The sequence below is a fragment of the Andrena cerasifolii genome, chromosome 7, assembly GCF_050908995.1.
Source record: "Andrena cerasifolii isolate SP2316 chromosome 7, iyAndCera1_principal, whole genome shotgun sequence".
NCBI lineage: Eukaryota > Metazoa > Arthropoda > Insecta > Hymenoptera > Andrenidae > Andrena > Andrena cerasifolii.
In genome coordinates, this window is record NC_135124.1 from 13,139,969 (window position 1) to 13,158,211 (window position 18,243).

The 18,243-nt window shown below is 51.5% G+C and overlaps 1 protein-coding gene across 3 annotated transcripts in view; it reads left to right on the forward strand.

Annotated features, from left to right (window-relative positions):
* The first annotated feature begins 247 nt into the window (after window positions 1–247).
* The window catches only part of Tmtc2 (Transmembrane O-mannosyltransferase targeting cadherins 2), a 175,831-nt gene continuing 157,835 nt past the window's right edge, over window positions 248–18,243 (forward strand). Inside the window, exon 1 of one of the 3 annotated variants that reach the window (XM_076815904.1) lies at window positions 248–1,318. In XM_076815904.1, the coding sequence (XP_076672019.1) occupies window positions 1,233–1,318 (86 nt within the window). In that variant the 5' untranslated portion in view covers window positions 248–1,232. The remainder of the gene's footprint in view (window positions 1,319–18,243) is intronic. The other 2 variants (XM_076815903.1, XM_076815902.1) reach the window with 2 other exon arrangements.

The following is an 18,243-nucleotide window of genomic DNA, read 5'->3' on the forward strand; positions in this document are numbered from 1 at the left end:
CGGCGTCGTGCTCGCGGTCGGTCGCGGAGACGAGGAAGCGAGGCTGCTCCTGCGGAGCAGAGCGGCGGAGAGAAGAGGAGGGGCGAAGGAGGACCAGGAAGCGGATCGGAGGAAGAGGAGGTTGCGTGGTGTGTGTAGGAGGCAGGAAGAGGAGAGAGGACGAGCAGAGAGGAGCGGGCAAGCGCAAGCGCCCGTCCGATCGATGCCCGTCTCCCGTTCGTATAAAGCGCTCGTCCTCGAGGGGCGCGCGACAGTTGGCGTTCCGCATTCGGAACATGCGCCGCGTCGCGGGTACAGCGCGTCCACCGTTCCGCCGTTCGTCGTCGTTAGTGTCTTCCGCCGTATCACCCACGATCAAACCTCGATCCTGCCTCGCGGTGAAAACATCGCGGCTGGCATCCGCCGAGTACAGAGGCAGATTGGTGTTCGCAAAGCCGCGCGTCCACCTCAGCCAGCCATTCGCAACAACAAACGATCAGCGTCGCTCGAGAGAAAACTAAATCTGTTACGACCCTTGCGTACGCCAGCTGAACTTTGGACGTAGCACCGCTCGCTGCTTCGGTCTCAGTTCGCCGTATCGCGCGGTCCCGGTGCATCGGTAGCATCGACCAGTGATTCGGAGGAGAACGCAACCAATTGGACGTGTGATTTCATCGGTAGTGTCGCGTTTAGAGACGGTCCTCGGTTCCCAGGGGGTAAGAGGGACCGGGAGAGCCAGTGAAACGGGAGACCCAGCATAGATAGATCGCCGGTGGAGTCGTGCTTCGGGATTGGAGGCTCGACGAGCCCAGCACGGATGTCCAGGCACCAGGATCCACTTGCGCTCTGACGTCGGAGTCGACCACCTACGAGCGAACCTACGAACGACCCCGCGAGGAAACCTGGGCCCGTGTTCTCGCCCTGTCCGCGACGACTCGGACTATCTGCCCCTTCGTCGCCTCGCGTCACGGCGCGACGAAGCTGCGGCTTGATTACTGGCTCGTTTCTCGCGACGTGTCAGCGACATTCGTCCCGGGCGAGATACATCCGGGCAGGCGTCAGAGCGGCGGTCGCTGGACCGTCCGGCGGACGTCTCGACCGCCGTACGACGAGCCGCTGGAGCCAGGAGGTGGAGGAGGAGGGGCTGTGGAGGTGGTGGAGGAGGAAGGCCCGCGGACGTGCAACAAGTTAAGAGGCCGCCGCCGCTACCGTCGACATCGCTGCCGCCGCCACCGTCCTCGCCACGATGTGACATGGATATCCTAGCCGTAGCCTGCGCCCTCGTCGCCACGGCCCTCTACTGCAACACCCTGCAAGCCGGCTTCGTCTACGATGATCGGTGAGTCCGATTCTCTCCACAATTCTCTTTCTTATCGAACACGCTATCTGCACTTCGCTTGGCTGCCTCGACCTTCAACGGTCTTATCGCTAGGCGTGGTTGCTTGATAGAGTTCTGACCACTCCTGTACTTCTATTAGAAGATATTACTAGCGATCAAGGGCGAATATACAGGGTTCTGAGTGAATTAAGTAGAGTTATGGTACATGAATGCGTGGAAGGTGAAAGGGGTACAGCGAAGTTGGAAATTAAGGGCGGTTTGAATGAGTTCAGTAGTTGAAACAAGGGTATCAATTTTCGTACTCTCAGAGTATCTCGCGATTTCACTGTAACGCTTTCATCGATGATAACTGGAGGTCGAACGGAACGCATGGTCATTTTCGAAGCCATTATGGGTTGGCTTTGACTTTGTTTTGCTCAAAGGTGTTGACGACGGTACCGCGTTAGTCTTGTACTGTTTTCTATTGTATTTAGGAATCTTTGTGTTTGGAAACTCGTTTCCGCTTGACGTCTTCCTTATATTTTGGAGAAGATCTGCTTTCCATGTAAGCTGGTAGGATTATGACCGGGTTTCCTTGTCTTTCAACCCAGTTTCGTTCATCAATTCGTTTGCAAGGTTTGATCTCGCCCCCGAACATCGACAAGCCATTCTTTTGCCGATTTATCGCACTGTTTCTCCCCACTTATCCGAACAACTGGCGTCGAACCACACTTCGGTAAACGATTCGGGGGTGGTTGGAACAGATCGAAGGATTCGTCGACCCTCACGAAACTTAACCGAACGACTCGCGTGGATGACGTAACACACGCTCCCTAGGCGATTTAGCTGAAACACCCGGGAAACATTAAAGGTCGCGAGCGGGGCACGGGTCTGCTAAAACGACGATATTTATCGCCATCGGGCCAATAGGCAGTAAATGCAGAGTGTAACGGGGAACAAGCGTAAACACAATGAATAAAGGACAAGTCGCAGCTGGGTAAGCTGATTTACGAGCTTACCACGATTTGCTCCGCGATTTCATTTAATCCGATTCCGGGGACGGTTTAGTTAATCAGATATTACTAATTACAGGAACGGCAGCGTTACCGCCGGCAACAGGACGCAAATCATACGCCACTAGATTAGCACGTGCCCTTTTTAGATGACCGAAATCGAACGCGTCCGTTTGGGGGTGGTCGTTTATCGTGTTGGATTTCCACTGCTGCGGCCGAATCATCGGACTGTCGCTAAATGTTATCTCCATAAATTCGCGTTCTATCGCGCGCTGTTGCTCGTTACTTTCATCTCTTCCGCCCATAAAATCGCATCGCAAGTCGCTACACTCGCGCGCCTGTGCGTGCACGTTTCCATGGACCGATAGCTTCGGCGGATCGACGTTTCCCAGATTCTCCGCCTCCGAATTCTTTGAGCTCGGAGTCCTGGTCCCGGCGTCCCGCTATATCCTTGGTTATTATTCGGGAGTCGCGGTGGGTAGATAGGATTCGGCACGCAGGGCGCAGGCTGAGGCGGCCACTCTGCTGTATAATCCGGAGTTACTCCCGGCGATAAGCGTCCTTAATCCGAAGCTCTCGAATTCTATGATACCGAATCCCTTAATTGAGTATCCCGTAATCTCCGGAACATCGTAGTTTCGGGTCGATCAGCTGGGAAGGTCGGTGTGCTCACCGAACGGCCACCGGTTACGTACTTTCGGCGTCATCGATGGGAATCTGTTGCATCGTTATCGCGCTGGCTTGCCTCTGTGAACGTTGCAGAGGGTGCAACGGCCCCGCGCCGATATAACTACACCGGTGTGCAGGTTCTTTGGGGAATTGTGTTGTACGGGGTGGAAAGTGCGGAGTAGATTCTGTTCTCTGGGGCACGTTGTTTTCGAAGGAAATTTTGCCGAACCGTGCTACTGAAATTAAGATCTTGTAGCTGCATCGTACTTTACGTGTTAACAAATGACTTATTAACGTGTGAATCCACGATGAGATTTTACGCGAGACTTTTCTATCACGAGACGAAAGTCTCAGCAACAACTAAAATGCAAAGAATGGAAACAGTCGCGAGAAATGAGGCTTTTGAAAATATATCATGAAACTTGTCTCATGGGAGTCTAATTTCATGAAACTAATTATTATTATTATTATTATTATTATTATTATTAACGGGAAACCCTTTAGTGTACAGAGATACAAAATTATTACCATTACTACATAGAAAGATAAAAATAAGAGAAAGAAATAAAATATGTATATATATATAAAAGAATAACATAAAATAAAATAATGTAATATAAAATAAAATAACAAAGATAAATTAAGATGAGATAATAATAGATAACAAAAACATAACATAAATTAAGCTTTTCAATAATGACAGAAGAATTAAGAAATAATGGAATAACTGGCTTATGAGATTAGTCCCATGTGAGACACGATGTTTTTGTCTCATCATGGATTTGCACCTTTAAGGTTTGAGAAACTATATCCAGCGACAGACCGATCAATGTTTATTCCACACATTTCACCCACTTTCCCGAGAACATTGAGTCCACCAGCTCATCAGGCACCCAGTATCGCCAGCTCGACAATGCACCTCGATTCGCATCACAAATAATGTAATGGAATAACGCGATCCGGTGGACGATCGTATGAATCAGTTTATTCCGGCGGTCCGCGTTAGAAATCAACCGTGCAGCCTGTTCTAATGGAATCGCGTGTAACGGGGTCAGGCTCGGCGATCAAACGTTTAATCACCGAATAAATTAGAGCCGAGTGCTTACAAACGAGCAAAGGGCCAGGGTATCATCCCTCTCCCTGCCGCCGTAGGACGCGATGCTCCCAGCGGAACCTTAAAGTCCAGGTAATAACGAAAAACGGGGGCGCGCATTAAGCCGAGATAATTTTTCATCCATATCCGCCCCATTAGCGGCCGGCCTCGTTCGATGCGACCGCCAAGGCTAAAGCGGCCAATGCGCCCGTGGCGACCATAATCAAGTCGAGTCCAGTTATTAACGAGAGTCCAGCCGAGTTTCCCTTCACCGTGGTCCTTTTTGCTTGCGCCCTCCGCCTCGTTTTCGCGTCCTCCATCTCTTTCCCCCCGTTTTTCCCCGAAGGCCTCCGAGATCACGACAATCGCAAAAAGTCCCGCAACACCGACGCTCCTCCAGCCTCCGGAAAATACTCCCGCACGATTTTTCCAAACCCTGCTCGCGACCAGCCTCGGTTCATCCACCAAATCCTTGCCCTGTCTCCGTCCACGTCCGCCTGAAACACCGGTATCGCTGTCGCGGTAAAAAATGAGGAGAAGTTTGTATGATAAATAGGAGATACGAGATCCGAAGATCCCGGCCGATCCGCTTCGCCCCCTTGGCGCATAGGTTTTACCCCGAGAGTTTACCGTGTCGAGAGTTTATTCTGGCCCCGCTGAAACTCACGGGATAATAAAAGTGCCGTATTTTACTGCTCCGCGCCGTCCACAATGCCTTGGCAAAGAATACGGGGGCATATTTATTTGCCTGGCGGTTCGTTTTTTCAGCTACCGCGAAGGAACGGGCAGAGGGAGAGCGATAGTGGCCCCGCGGAGAGGCTGCGAGGAGCAACGCGGCTGGTAGACAGAAGGGTGTGGAACGCGGCCGAGTGGTGTCGGGAGGTGCGAGGGATCGCGACGCAGGAAAGTTTCGCTGTGCCCTGTCCCCTCGTCTAGCCAGCCTAATCTCGTAAACCGACGCATCCCGCGGATGTGCAGGCGCGCACTGCATTCGCACACACGGTGCAGCGACGTTCACGGCGCTACGAGCTCGGAATCAGAAAACTTGCCCGGACTTACAAGTCGGTTCCCCTTACTGCCGTTGAATAATACCGCGACTGGAGTGCACGCCATTCGGCTGCAAGAAATGTAAAACGTCCCATTACGATTTCAGCTCCGCGCGCGCACTTTTCCAGAGAGGATACGCGCCCTCGCAGGAATGCGAGTAAATAATTGACGCGGCTGCCGGAACGGCTCGTATCTTCGAGCGAGAGAGAGGGGCCGGGATAGGACCGCGAGAGTGGCGCGGAGAATTCCCTACCCCTGAAACAATCTCGAGCGTATGAATAATCGAAATCGATTACGGGACTTTGTTTTCTCAGCGCTTTTTGCCGCTCGTTGATTCGCAAAACGTCCACTGGCAGTGGGTCTCGCCGGAGCCGGAGGAAACGGCTGCGCGGCACGGTCCCCGCCTTTTTCAATATGTTTTGTCACGCGTCCAGAAAATAACAGTGCGTTTCGCCGTGACGCGCGAGGATATTTATGTTTCCGTTAAATAATGGAATTAAGCTGCATGGCTTTTTTTGCGGGCTCTGTTATTTTACGGTGCATCCGTTTCGCGCCGTTTCGTTCACCGCGTCGAAGCACATTTCCCAGTGTTACGGCGCAACCCAGCGGCCCTCTCCCGGTAAAGAGTTATGAAAAATTCGTAATTTCGTCGATGGGACCGCGGCTGTTGCCGCTTGACGCTGCGGAACCTCGTTCGGTCGTCGCATTTGCGAAATTGACGGCGACCGTGGCCCCCGTCGGATCGACCAGCCGCGATAATCCACTATTGTCGCAATATCAAAAATTACGGCTGCACGCGAAAACGATTACCCCGTTGCGTCATATTTAGTCCCGGATTACGCGCATCCTCTGCAACCGCCGGTCGCTCGAGAATATTAAAAAATTGCGTCCGTCCAGCCTGCGCTGTGGAAACGAGCGTTTCCACTCAAACGAGCCCCGCGCCTCCGCGCGCCGCTAGCGCAGCCCCCAGTCGATTCGGCGAACGGTGTCTGAAAGCAAAAAGCCGGACCCCCGGGTCGGGGAAAAAAGTGCTGCGCCGCCTCTTGCAACGCGAAATAGATCTTGGATCGTATGCAAATCCGCTCGTTATTTCGTTCGCGTTGTCAGCTGCCACCGACAATGCCACCTCTCGGGGATAAACTCCGCGGGAAGGGGTTGAGTGTCGGTGCGAACTCGAAAAACTGTGCTGGATAAACGTGGTAATATTCTGGTTTGAAATTGCCCCGCTAGCAATAACGCAGGCCGCTCGAACGAATAGGCGTCTCGAATTATGTATCCTGGAATTCGTAAGAGGTACCCAGCGTGTACGCCCACGATTTCAAAATCTCATTCATCGTGGCGCGGCTAGATGCACGGTCGAACAATTAATGCGAGGGGTTGGAACGAAGAGGATGGCTCCGCTGAACGTTGGCGAGCGTCATTTGGCCGGTCGGCTGGAATTCTTGCAATCCCGTCGCTGGAATATCGGTTTATTTATTCGTACACAGCCGTCGTTCCGCTTATGTAGGCGAGCGCGGATGAGAGCAGCCTGTGCACGAATAAAGCACCACGATGCAGCGTCGTTGGACGGCGGCACGGCTGGCCGACGAGCATTTATCCGCCAAACTAGGGATCGATGCGCTTTATCGCGCCAGAAAGACTGCGGGGGATGGGAAGGGCGCGAGATAATTTATCGCCAGGCTCTTGGTCTTGATAGGGCCTTACCGCCCAAATGAAATACAACGGGTCGCTGATAGAGGCCGCCGTAAAGGTCGGGAATCGATAGGAATCCGTCTCGAAATTTCCATGCAGATAGGGTCTTCGCCGGAGCTCACGCGTCTTCCAGCGTAAAATCAAAGAATGCCTCGTGGATGGAGGATAAATGTAAAAACACCGCCAGTAGATTGGGGATCAGGATACAGACGCACGGGCCCTCGTAAAGTCGCGCCAGCGAGCTTCAGGCTTAACGACCCTGGGAGTTGACGTGGCGTCCCTTTCGGTCGGTCTTCTTCGTCTGTGCATCAGAAAGGTAACGAGAGAGGGATACCTATCGACGTATCGACGAAGGTTCGCGCTCGTCGTGGTTGCCTTCCTTCCGAAATCACGAACAATGGCTGGAAACACTGCGGCTGCACGGCTGCATCGTGTGCTACTCTTGGATAGTGGCAGAGAGCATGAATACACCTTCCGTACGTGGATTTTCAGCGGTTCCTTGTATCTAGCGTAGCAGTCTCTTTCAGATCGCGCCACGTACTATTCACTGACCAGCCAATACCGCTAAGAGATCTCTCCTCGCTGGCAGATCTCCTTTCCTCTTGGTAGAAACGACGATCCGACAGTAAAATGGGCTCAGACTCGAGCCACGCTTTCGTGCTGCTTCCTCCGGCTTTCTCCGCGGATGAATATGCGACGCGTGCATCTGCTTGGCGACCGTAACGACCAGGGACGAGCAAGCGCAGTTCGTTTCACCTCGGTCCGCGCGAGATCAGTGGAACTGGTAAACTGATGCGCGGACAGGCCGGCAATTATACAGTCGTGCCGTTCCAGAAGTAATTAGCCACGGTTAATTTGTGCGCCATTACCCGACGTAAGACTGCTCGACGCGAGCCCGGCGTAAAGATCCTTTCAGGGCCCCGGCAGCTTCAATTTCTACGTTCAAAAGTAACAGTGTGAATGTATTATATTAGCATACAAGAAACGTCCAACTTTTTCTATTCGCAAAGCATCCCAAATATTTATTCACAAAATTCCAGCAGAAAATCGTTCGTTCGACTCCGCGCATTCCTCTCCTGGTGAAACAATTCGTTCGCTCTGAAATGGCCTGAATGCTGCAAAAAACAAATGCCCATTGTCGAAAGGTCGGCGGGGAAGAGAGGATGACCTAATGGAATTCATTGACCGATCGAATCGGTGCTATAACGGGCTCCCTTTTTTTTCCGCGGCAGCTACGTAATTATGAAACGTCGAGAAAAAAAGTCGATGAAAAGTATCGGATTCCTCACCGACGATCGCAAATCGAATATTTTTGCGTGAGCTCGCACGAAACGATGATCTAATCGAACCGATAGGCCGACACCAGGTGGTATCGCTCTCTCACCCTCTATTCCACTTTTTTTTTCTACCCTCGCCTACCCCTGGCGAAATCAGCGCCTGCCCGAATCGGAACGAATCGACGGGTGGCACGCAGCGCCATTTTTATGCTCGTTTCCTGGGTCACCCGTCGCGCCACCGCGAAAATAGTATCGGCACGAAGCAATTTCCAAACTCACGGCCTCCGTCGTGCGTGTGGCGGTACTGAATTCAGCCGTGCGATTTATTAATCTATAAAGCCGGCAAAGTCAGTCGACGGCTTTAAACGGGAGTCACGTTCCGCGAATTTCGTTACGGCGAAGGGTGCATCTTCGTTGCTCGTTTCCAAAGTGAGCCAATAAGGGTCGCAGCTGATTAATTAAGGTGGATATTCGGTGCTGGATTAACCAATACGCAAAATAAGCACTTGCTTTGGGTATTGGGAGAAAGTGGAGGTCAGATAAAAATTTTCAGAATTTTAAAATCTAACTTTTGTTAGACACTTTCATTACATTGAAATGATCAACCTGTATAAGGGAGCCTGAAAATCTTTTAAGTGCCCCTAAAGGTCTTAATGGTTCGATCGACATTTTCATCAGTCTCCATCGTTAGTCTCTCGGTTCTCCATTTTTGGGGCAAAAGAGAGACTGTCAGGGGATTTTGTTAGCATCTTGAATGGACTGGTTGGTTGTGGGTGTTAAGTCTTCTGTCTTTATGCTTACCTTCTCTGAAAAGTATTTCCTTCCCGATTGTAGTAAATGAACAAATATTAAGGACGCTAACAATGGGAAGATAACAAAGATCAGGTCTAAATTTGAGGTCTCAGATCCGTTCCTCATTGAAGCGAGCCTTTCATCGCTGGATAAAGGTTCTCGCTGAAGGGAGCGTTCGCTCCTTCTTAGACAAAACGCAGAATTATTTGCAGGCGTCGGGAATAGAATCGCAGAAGGGATTTTCGCGCTTGCAAGGTAGGCAGCTAGCGAGATAAAAGGCGATTTCTTTCTTATCGCCTGGCGGCAGCGAGCTTCCCGCTCGGGACAACAATGTTTCGTTGTTCAACTGGCAACAAAACGTTGCCGCTGTCTCTCCCGCCTTCTCTCCACTCCCTTGCGCCTTTATTCTCCCTCTTAGATCTTCTACTCTGTTGCTCCGACTCTTCCTCCCTCTTTATCCACCCCTCCACCCGGTTTCCCTCTCACAGTTTCTACAAAGTCTCGCGAACAGTTTCGCCGAGCCCTCTAGAAAACTGGTACGTCGAGCAGTTTCGGGAGACGACTCGGTGGTAATAGTTGGAAGCGAGAGGGTGAGCGTGGAGAGAAAGAGATAGCGGGTCGCGATGGTGTGGCGAGGGTGAGCAAGGGGCGGAAGAACGGGGCGATGGGCGGAAGGAAGTCAAGCGAAATAGCAAATCCTCAAACAAACGGTGGAGTCTTTGCGAATCGAGCGAGCTTAGCAGTGGATTATCTTCGCCGTATACCTATAGCTCGGCGCCGAGCTTTTGCCCGGGTGTTCGATACCAAAGAACCCGAAATCGCGTTCCGCTGCTTTATGCTGTTCCATCGCTGATATCGTTGAGGCACAGTCGAGGGTGCGTAAACCCGGCATCGTGTACACCTACGTAAACTCGTATCCGCTAGACGAGCTTGAAGCCACGCGGAAGGCAACCTAACTGGCTTAAGAAGTTCTGCCTCCTGCGATTGATACCATCCATTTGAATCTGCCCAGGTTCCAGTTATGGGTACGAAGATGCGAGCTCTGGCTTATGGAGATTCTTTCCACCTGAATTGACTATTCCAAGTAACTATCATCTGTCGCCCTTCGCTCCACAAATCGCTGCCTTAAATCCATTCGCTGCCAATCCGACAGCTTCCCTCTTTTCCTCCCTAATATTCGAAAACGGTTGCTGCGGTGTCCACCTATATCTAGTAGAATATAATCCGTCCTATAAAAAGTTCAATCGATATTCCACTCCCATCGAAGCTCCCCGGTACCTACAAAAGATTCCGTATCGCCTTCCGAGGCAGCGCTGCTCGGTAGCGAGCACCTGGAAGCAGCGAACTCCGTTGGTACGCTAAGCGGATCGCGAGAACCCCGAGAGCAGAGAGGAGCGCTCCGCGGAGCCTTGTAGCTCATGAATAATTTCCAGTAATTAGGAGGCAGCCTGGGCTTGAACATTGTATAGGTACCGCGAAAGTTAGGTTGCTGGGTCGAAGTATGCCTGGGTTTTGCGGACTCCTTGAGTCGACGCGTTGCCAGCAAGTACCGTCGCGGTACATTTTAAGCCACGACTCCTTTGACAACTGCTTCTCCTCCCCTATTCTTCAACGGGGGAGGAAGTTCTCCCGCTGTCGCGTCGCTCTGGAGCACCACGCTTCATCGGGCAAACAATGGCAAGGCGTTCAACACGCATGAAACTTTAATGCGTGCGTGCACGGGGCTCATTGGGTTTCACCTAGCGGCTGGCGAAAGCGAAAGGAATCGATTGGTGTCCATAAATAGGAAAGCCCCGCCGCTCTGGCGTGCCGTTCGTCACTGTGTTGGTCGTTTTGTGATCGGGCGCTAATAATTGACCAATACGTCGCTGGTCGACGATGCTGCTGCGTGGATAAAATTGAGTGCCGACTCGGAGATCGGGAATGCGCGAAACAGGGGTAGCGGTTTGAAATGGGATATCGTCAACTCTGCACCCTCTATTCGCCTCTAAACTCGAGCGCACCTAAACGACATCGATCGCCGACCCCGAGAATCGGGGAACACTACTGAAACTTAAATTGGGTTGGCTGGGATAGAAAAACCGGAGTCGTTGGGCCTCTATTCGCCCCCTAGCTTTAAGCAGGCCGTGTACAGTGGAGCGGCGTGTTCCGTTTGGCTGTACGCGCGCGGCAATTTCGTCGCGTTACGACTGGCTCTTTCCCGCAAACGACAGACTGCTAGTGCAGTGTGAAACGTCGCACAAAAGTGGAGCGCGGATAATGGAGGTCCTTTCCTGCCGCCCTTCCCGCTCCTCTTACGACCGAGACACTCGGTAGATGCGAAATCGATGCCGGGACGTGTTCTCGCGGGCGAAAAAGACGAGGAGGAGAAAAAAAAAAGGGAACGGCACAGCCCCCGCGCGTTATAAACCCGGAGGTCTCGCAGAGTCGTCCGAGTGAGACTGCAGCCGGTATAGGGTGCATTATAGGGCGATATAGCAGGTGTTTGTAGACTGTTTCCAGCGAACGTGCACACCGAGGAGAGTAAAACCGGCGATGCTCGCTCGTTCGCGTGTTTCCTGTCCTTTGCCCGTGGATAAGCGACCGGGACGCCCTTCGAGGTCGTCGAGAAACGGAGATACGAGGATGGTCGGTTTCTTATCGGGGTGAACATCATCGTCGAGGAATCTTCGCTTGTTGTTTCTAGCCAGTTTCTGTCTATGTGGACAACCCTTAAGGGGGAACCTGATGTAATCGGCAGAAGTCAAGGTTATTTTTTGAGAATTTTTCGTAAGGAACCTATAGATGTATTCTTTTTAAAACTTTCCGCCTATATTATTATGCATTTTAAGAAGAGAACAAACATTTTCTGATACGAAAATAACGCGATAATTCCAAATGGAGCAAGTGTTTCGGAGCGACCAAGTTGTTCAACTGCGTGCAGTCTAGGGTCTGTTGTAGTGGTCCGAATCATGGAACCAAATAGTTTTGTGTTTTTAATAAAATTACGCTACGGATGTACCTCGATCCGGAATAATATTATTAAATTTAATTATTATTATTGCAGAATTAACGTGAAATTTTTTAATGAAAGACGCCACAGTTTCTTCAAACACTCACTAGTATCTTAATTTTGCATTTCTGAAGGTGAATTGAGGTTCTTCCATAGCGTAATTTTATTTAAAAAAATACAAAACTATATGGTATTTTAGTGTCAGGTCACGACAACGAACCCTAGACTGCACGCAGTTGAGCATCGTCCTGTTGGTGGAGGGAAACGAAAATTTCGATTGAAGATGGTTGAATGGTTTTTGCGCTACTTCGTGGCGATGACTTTCAAAGAGAGGTGCAACGGAATTTCGTTTCCCGTGCGAGTCTTTACGACGGGGGTTGCAAGCCCAGCGAGTAGATCCTTAAGCGATCAATGGGGCATCTGATAACTGCTCGTCGTTAACGAAGCTCGCCAGCTGAAACTTCGTTAACTTGTAACGACGTAAGAGATTTAAATGCACAGAGAGATGGCCCTTTGACGCTCGGTTTCGGTCGGCTATCGAATCGTTGCCGCGACCGCAATGAACTTACTCCCCCGAGCGGTTGCTAATCGATGAAGTCCCATATTTTTGTGCGTCGTTCCGTGAACTGCGCCGTTAATGTTTCCACCGACGGATCTCCCTGGTAAATACTGAAATTCCTTTGCGGGCGTTTCACGCGTCGGCAAGTACGTTTTGTAATCAAAGAAAAAATAATCGCGGCGAGCTACGAAGGTATAAACAGCGCGCAACGGTAGGTAATGATGAAGTCCGGGGCGCTTTTCACGGAAGATTGGGCGCGTAAAAAGCACGATAAATGATAACGATGTTTAACGCGGTTGCGGTTACCACGCGGCCACTCTCTCCTCCTTTGTCCTTCGACCAGGTACCGATTTACAGGGAAACGACTGTGCGCTTCTCCTGTTAAGGGAGAACGATTAAATCGAAAACGTTTGGCGGCCCGCGAGAAAAGCAACGCGCGCAAACAAGGCGTCCCCGAGGTGGGCTGAGAATGTCACGGAGCATGGCTGGCGGTAAATTACACGGAATTAACAGAGTGGATTGTTTGTAATAAAGATTAATCGTTGGCTTTGTGACGACTGCGTTTGATACCAGCCGCTCTCGCGGTCCTCATCTCTTATTCCCTTGCAACTCCATCGCTCTGTCCTTCTTTGTGCGACGACGAATGTTGTTTGTGTAATCAACGGAACGAACAGAGGCCCTCTGCCACTACTGGGAGGGACCTAGTGCTCCTGTAGCGTGTAATTTGTAATTCTGCACGCTGCATTATTTTCCGCTCTACCGCTTCCCACTTTCCACCCTCCCCCGCTCTGTCATCCCTCTCGCGTTCGTGTTTCGTTACCCTTTCGCTGGCTCGCCTCTCGCCCTTCTCTAAATTATAGCCCGATTCGCGTTCCGCATGACAATCCGGCGGATACCCAGGAAATTGTGGAAATCAAATCAGCTAAGCGTGCGTCGGTGCGTCCACCCTCGAAACGGATCGTGGCTTATTACCTCCGCTGAAACGCCATTTGTCCATTACGCTACACCACGGTGTTTTTTCAGGGTGAATTGTTTATCACAGGTGCAATTTACCCGATGGATCTCGGTCTTCCTACCGAACTCCGTTAATTAGACACTATTAAGCGCACCACTCGCGGGGCTGTACTCCTACTGACTTCTCTCGAGCTTCGCTTACACTACCACACTCAGCAAAACTGAGCTGCTGGTCATTTACGAAGACTAGCCTCGAGTCAGAGGGCTCCCAAAACAGCTATGCAATCAACCAACTCTTCTTCTCCCCATAATTTCGAAAGGATACTCGAAGATCGCAGCAGTTGAGAAATCTCTGCCGCTTGGTTCTCACTTTTTCCCTTCCGAGCTTTCCGCAACACGGTGCATCGTATTCCCCGCAGGGAAAAGGGTCTGGTCTACGCGACACGACTAATTCGAATTCCCAGGGGGCCGCGTGCGCTCGCGCAAACACGCATTCATATTCCAGCGTCTCGCGATTCTCGCAAAAACTTGTCGCCCCGACGTCAGCTTGCCTTGGCGTTGATATTAATAATGTAATCGGCTGCGTGGGAGGGAGAGCGTTGAGAATTAGAAACGGTGTCACGTCGTCGAGGAACGGGGAGGCCTGTAGGACGGCGTCGCGGCGACGACGGTGGAAGGCGAAGATAATTAAACCACGACCTTCCCTTGCCACGTCGTCGTCGCCGCCGTCGTCTCGGTTACCTGGCCGCTACCGTGCCAAGAATGAGAATCTTAACCGTGCAGGGGTGGTTACGAACGGAACGGCGACGACTTGCCAGCACCACAACACCAGAGACAGGCTTCAATGACGCGGACGTCTGCCGCGCTGGATTGGCCATGGGTTGATCCACCGGGGAGGTAAATAAATCAATGGACGGCTGATCGGGTTATAATTTGGTCGGTAATTTAATCACCGGTAGCCTTGCAGAGCCGCGGTAGATGGGAAGGCGTGCGCGAAGGGCGTGTCTCGTAGGTTACAAAAGGCCTTTTATAAACGGGCAATCCCCAGTACCGGGAGGTGAACTTTGGCGTGGTCCACGGTTCCAATTAGTCGCGATTGTGCTCTCGTTCTTTCGACGTCATTGATCGCCGTCCGTCGTCCGGCGATTGTCCCCGCGAAATTGCATCGTTGCAAACGTGCACGGGCCGGGGGAGAGGGTGGTGCAAGTTGCTCGTTCGTTAAGGGATTCGCGTGGATTTCCATTGAAAGGCGTCTGGCCATGATACTCTAATGAATTAGAGGCGGCCGGGCCGTAGGGGATCGTTGTTGCGACTTAAAGCCCGCGTAATTGGCCCCACTCACGAGGCGGCTGCGATTATCAAGTGGATGGACGTTAAGCATCGGACTATATAAAATTACGCGGGGCGAGGTCGCGCGAGCCAGCGTGCTAGCACGCCCCACCGCCACGGCAATTTCGAGAAAACGATGCCATTATCATTAATGTTTTACCGCGATCACCGTTGTTCACCGCAAACTGCTCGTTCCTGTAATAATTATTATCATCCCATTTGCGACATTACGAGCGGTACAGGGAGGAGCAGTCGTTGCCCCGTGGGCCGACCTTTCCCCTCTGAAAACCGACGCCCAACGGCGCGCAATTTGTAAAAGTATTTACGGGCCGCTTATGGAAATTAACGGTCGCCAACGATCTCCTCTCTCGCAACGGGACAGCGCCCCGAATTCAATCGTACCTGGCGATTCCGCGCCGATTTAAAGGTCCCCTAACTTTTCACTCTACGCGACTGTAAATTGCCGGATCGCCGGTGCCGCAGCATTTGTTCTGTTATTGTCGGCCCTCCTGTTGTTGTTGTTACGACTGCGGGCCGTATTATTACTATTTATAAGTTGCGATCACGTAATAGGGATAACCGGATATATACGATACTGCGGCGCGGCGTGCGTAAAATTATAGAACCGCTTGGCAAACATGCTGGCAGTTCCGTGGAAGCGACGTCATTATCATTTTAGCGTAATTACCATTCGGTAATTACCGGCCGTATTCATCATGGAGCAGCAGGATGTTTATACCGTCACACGTACCGTGCTAGTTAACTTTGTCACGTGTGTGCGCACGTTCCCGGCTGGTATTGGCCTCTTCATCGTTGCGGAGGCCCAAGAACGGGAGGCTTCCTCGCGTTCGGTTCGTTCAAGGGTGCCCTAAGCGGCAGCTTCCCGTCGCCAGACGCTAAACACTGAAACTCGGTCTCGGCTTCTTCGAGCGACTCATCCTTTACATGCACTATTCTTTGTGCATCAAGGTGGCGGACCCGCTGCGACACGAGCGCCTACCCATTTCCCAGCTCCCTTGTAGCGTGTCATGCCGCGTAGCGATCCTCCGCATTCAGATTCGATATCTGTGACAAAGGAGCTGCGATTCAGCTCGCGGAACACGCTTCCTCCCGCGCGCTCTGCCAAGCGTGGCGGGGGCGCACGGCTCGCTGCATGCCTCGCGAGCACGGAGCAACTTATTCGAAGAAGGAAGTTTAATAATAACTCGTGCTGCACCAGACAGACGCAGCCGACGCCGCAGCATTCATCTTTATTACCTTCGAAATTTTCTATGACGCTCCGGCCCCGCGAGACGCGGCGCGGAATGTTTAGGAGGGCGAATATTGCGCTCCGGATGAATAAGAGATGCCAGGCGGAAAATGGAGGAACCAAGAGCGCCGGCCGTGTAATTTTTTCGTCCCGCGGTGAATTTCCACCGTGGAAGACAGTCGCTGTTGTTGCGGGGCCGCGACCGAGTTCGACCGTAACCGTTGCAGTTGCTCTGGAAGACCGAAAGACGGCAGCGAGGTTCTCGGTTTGGGGGATGCTGCTTCGATATTCGCTGCGGCCTCGTGGAATCACGCGAAAGTGAAATATGTATACCCCTGGCCCACCCTGCTGCTGGGAACCCAAGGGGTTCCGAAGATTCGTCTGGAAAATGAAACTGGGCGGACGCGGCCACGAGGAGCTCTCGCTGGCAGACGAGCCGCGACGTCAGAAGGATGAGGGTGGAACGATTTATAGCGCCTTAAGACTACCGCAACTTTATGACGGCCTTAATGTTTGCACCGTAAATTGGGTAGCTTAGGACAGCGAGGCAGCCTGAAAACAGTAAAGTGGAGATCCCTTCGCCGTGACTGGCATTCGTAAATCGCTGGGAATAATTTGCTCCGGGTTCTTGGGGCTGAATTCGGTCCGCCCCGAAAAGTAAAAATCTTGCTTGCTTCGCTCCTCGCCGAGCAGTCCTCTCACGCGAGCCCGCCGACGCGTTCGAGGGACGTCTGTCGTCGAATTTTTATGAAAATACTTGGCTGCGCGCACGCGAATCTTTGGCGACGTGGAAACTGCTTCCCGATGAAAGCAATTACTGGCGAGGCCGCGGGAAATAACGGCGCCATGGTTTATAAACGCTTTAATTCGGAGCGGAAGGAGAACAGACGTAGCGGCTTCTCTTCCAGATGGGAATAAATTAAAAAGCATCGCAGTACGAAAGTTGCCTAAGCGCATTGCAACCTTTGAAAGTATAATTTCAGAGTTGCAAACAGGAAACTGAATTCCTTCATCTTGGGCGCAACAGTTATGAGAAAAGTAATTACGAATGTAACTGAACGTAGATGGTTAGCGTTCTGAAATCTCTCATAGATTCGAGTAGAATTTGCCTCGTCCAATGGAACGCGCAGTCCAATGTCTCTTTAAACTTCCCCTTAGGTTCCAACTGTTTTTTCTAGCTTCTACATCAAATCCTCCGCGCGTTACTCCTCAATCTAGAAAACGTGCACCCTGTGTATTAGACTGCCACTTATCAGCCCGTCGGAAAGTGTTTACAAGTGTCGCTGCCACTTTGCATTTCACACGTGTCGGGCACTATAAATAAGATCGCAGCCGGAGCGCGACGAGAGGGGTGGTTCGAGCAGAGGGTGAGCATACACGAGGAAGAACGACCCTCGTGGCTCGATGAGAAGCCTCTTGCTCGAGTCCTCATAATTGAGACAATGAGTGGCACTCGATGACCGAGCGTACCGTTGGCTAGCTGCTACCCTCCGCCGTTCCTCGAGTACCATCCTCTAAATTCCACCGGGGGGGATGCTTCCTCGAAAGTGTCGACTTATTATTTTCGTCCCTCAGCGCTGGACAAATATTTGCATAGAAGCACGAGTCTTAAAGCTAGACGGTGACGGTGGAGGGATCCTGCACGGTTGGTGGATATCCTGGGGGAGGTAGACGAAGAAACGCGAGGGAGAACGTTGCTGAATTGTGCAACGCTGCTCGTAATACGAGATTAATATAATCCCACGGAATGTCTTGGCGAAACAGACTCCTCGCGTACTGCTGCGCGTATTAATTCCATAGTTGTGGGGATTTATAGTTCTACGGGCCTATAATTTCACAGACCTATATCTTTGGGGATCTACAGCTGCAAAGACTTATATTTTCGACTGGTATGGTCTTAGATGAATTCTAAATCACCTATGCCAGTAATCACCGCCCTAGTGCACCTAAATCCCGACAATCAGATCAGAATAGCTACTTTCCATCCTCTACTTTCATCGACTCCTGCTTATCGGTGCCCAGTCCTATTCCTCGCGCGATCCATAATGAAATTCACGAGTGATTTACAAGCGTGACGGAAAAAGGGGTGGCGAACTCTCGCGTCGTTTCTCCAGGCGTGTTTTTTCTGCTGCTCCTTCGGCGGGGAAGGGATGCGGGGACGTATTAAAGGTTCGCGAGCCAGTTCGACGGACAAAAATGTCGGCCAGCACGGGGGAAGAAGGTCGTTAAGGTAATACAAAACTGTGCAGCATAAAATTGCTGGGCAAAAATCGGCGGGCG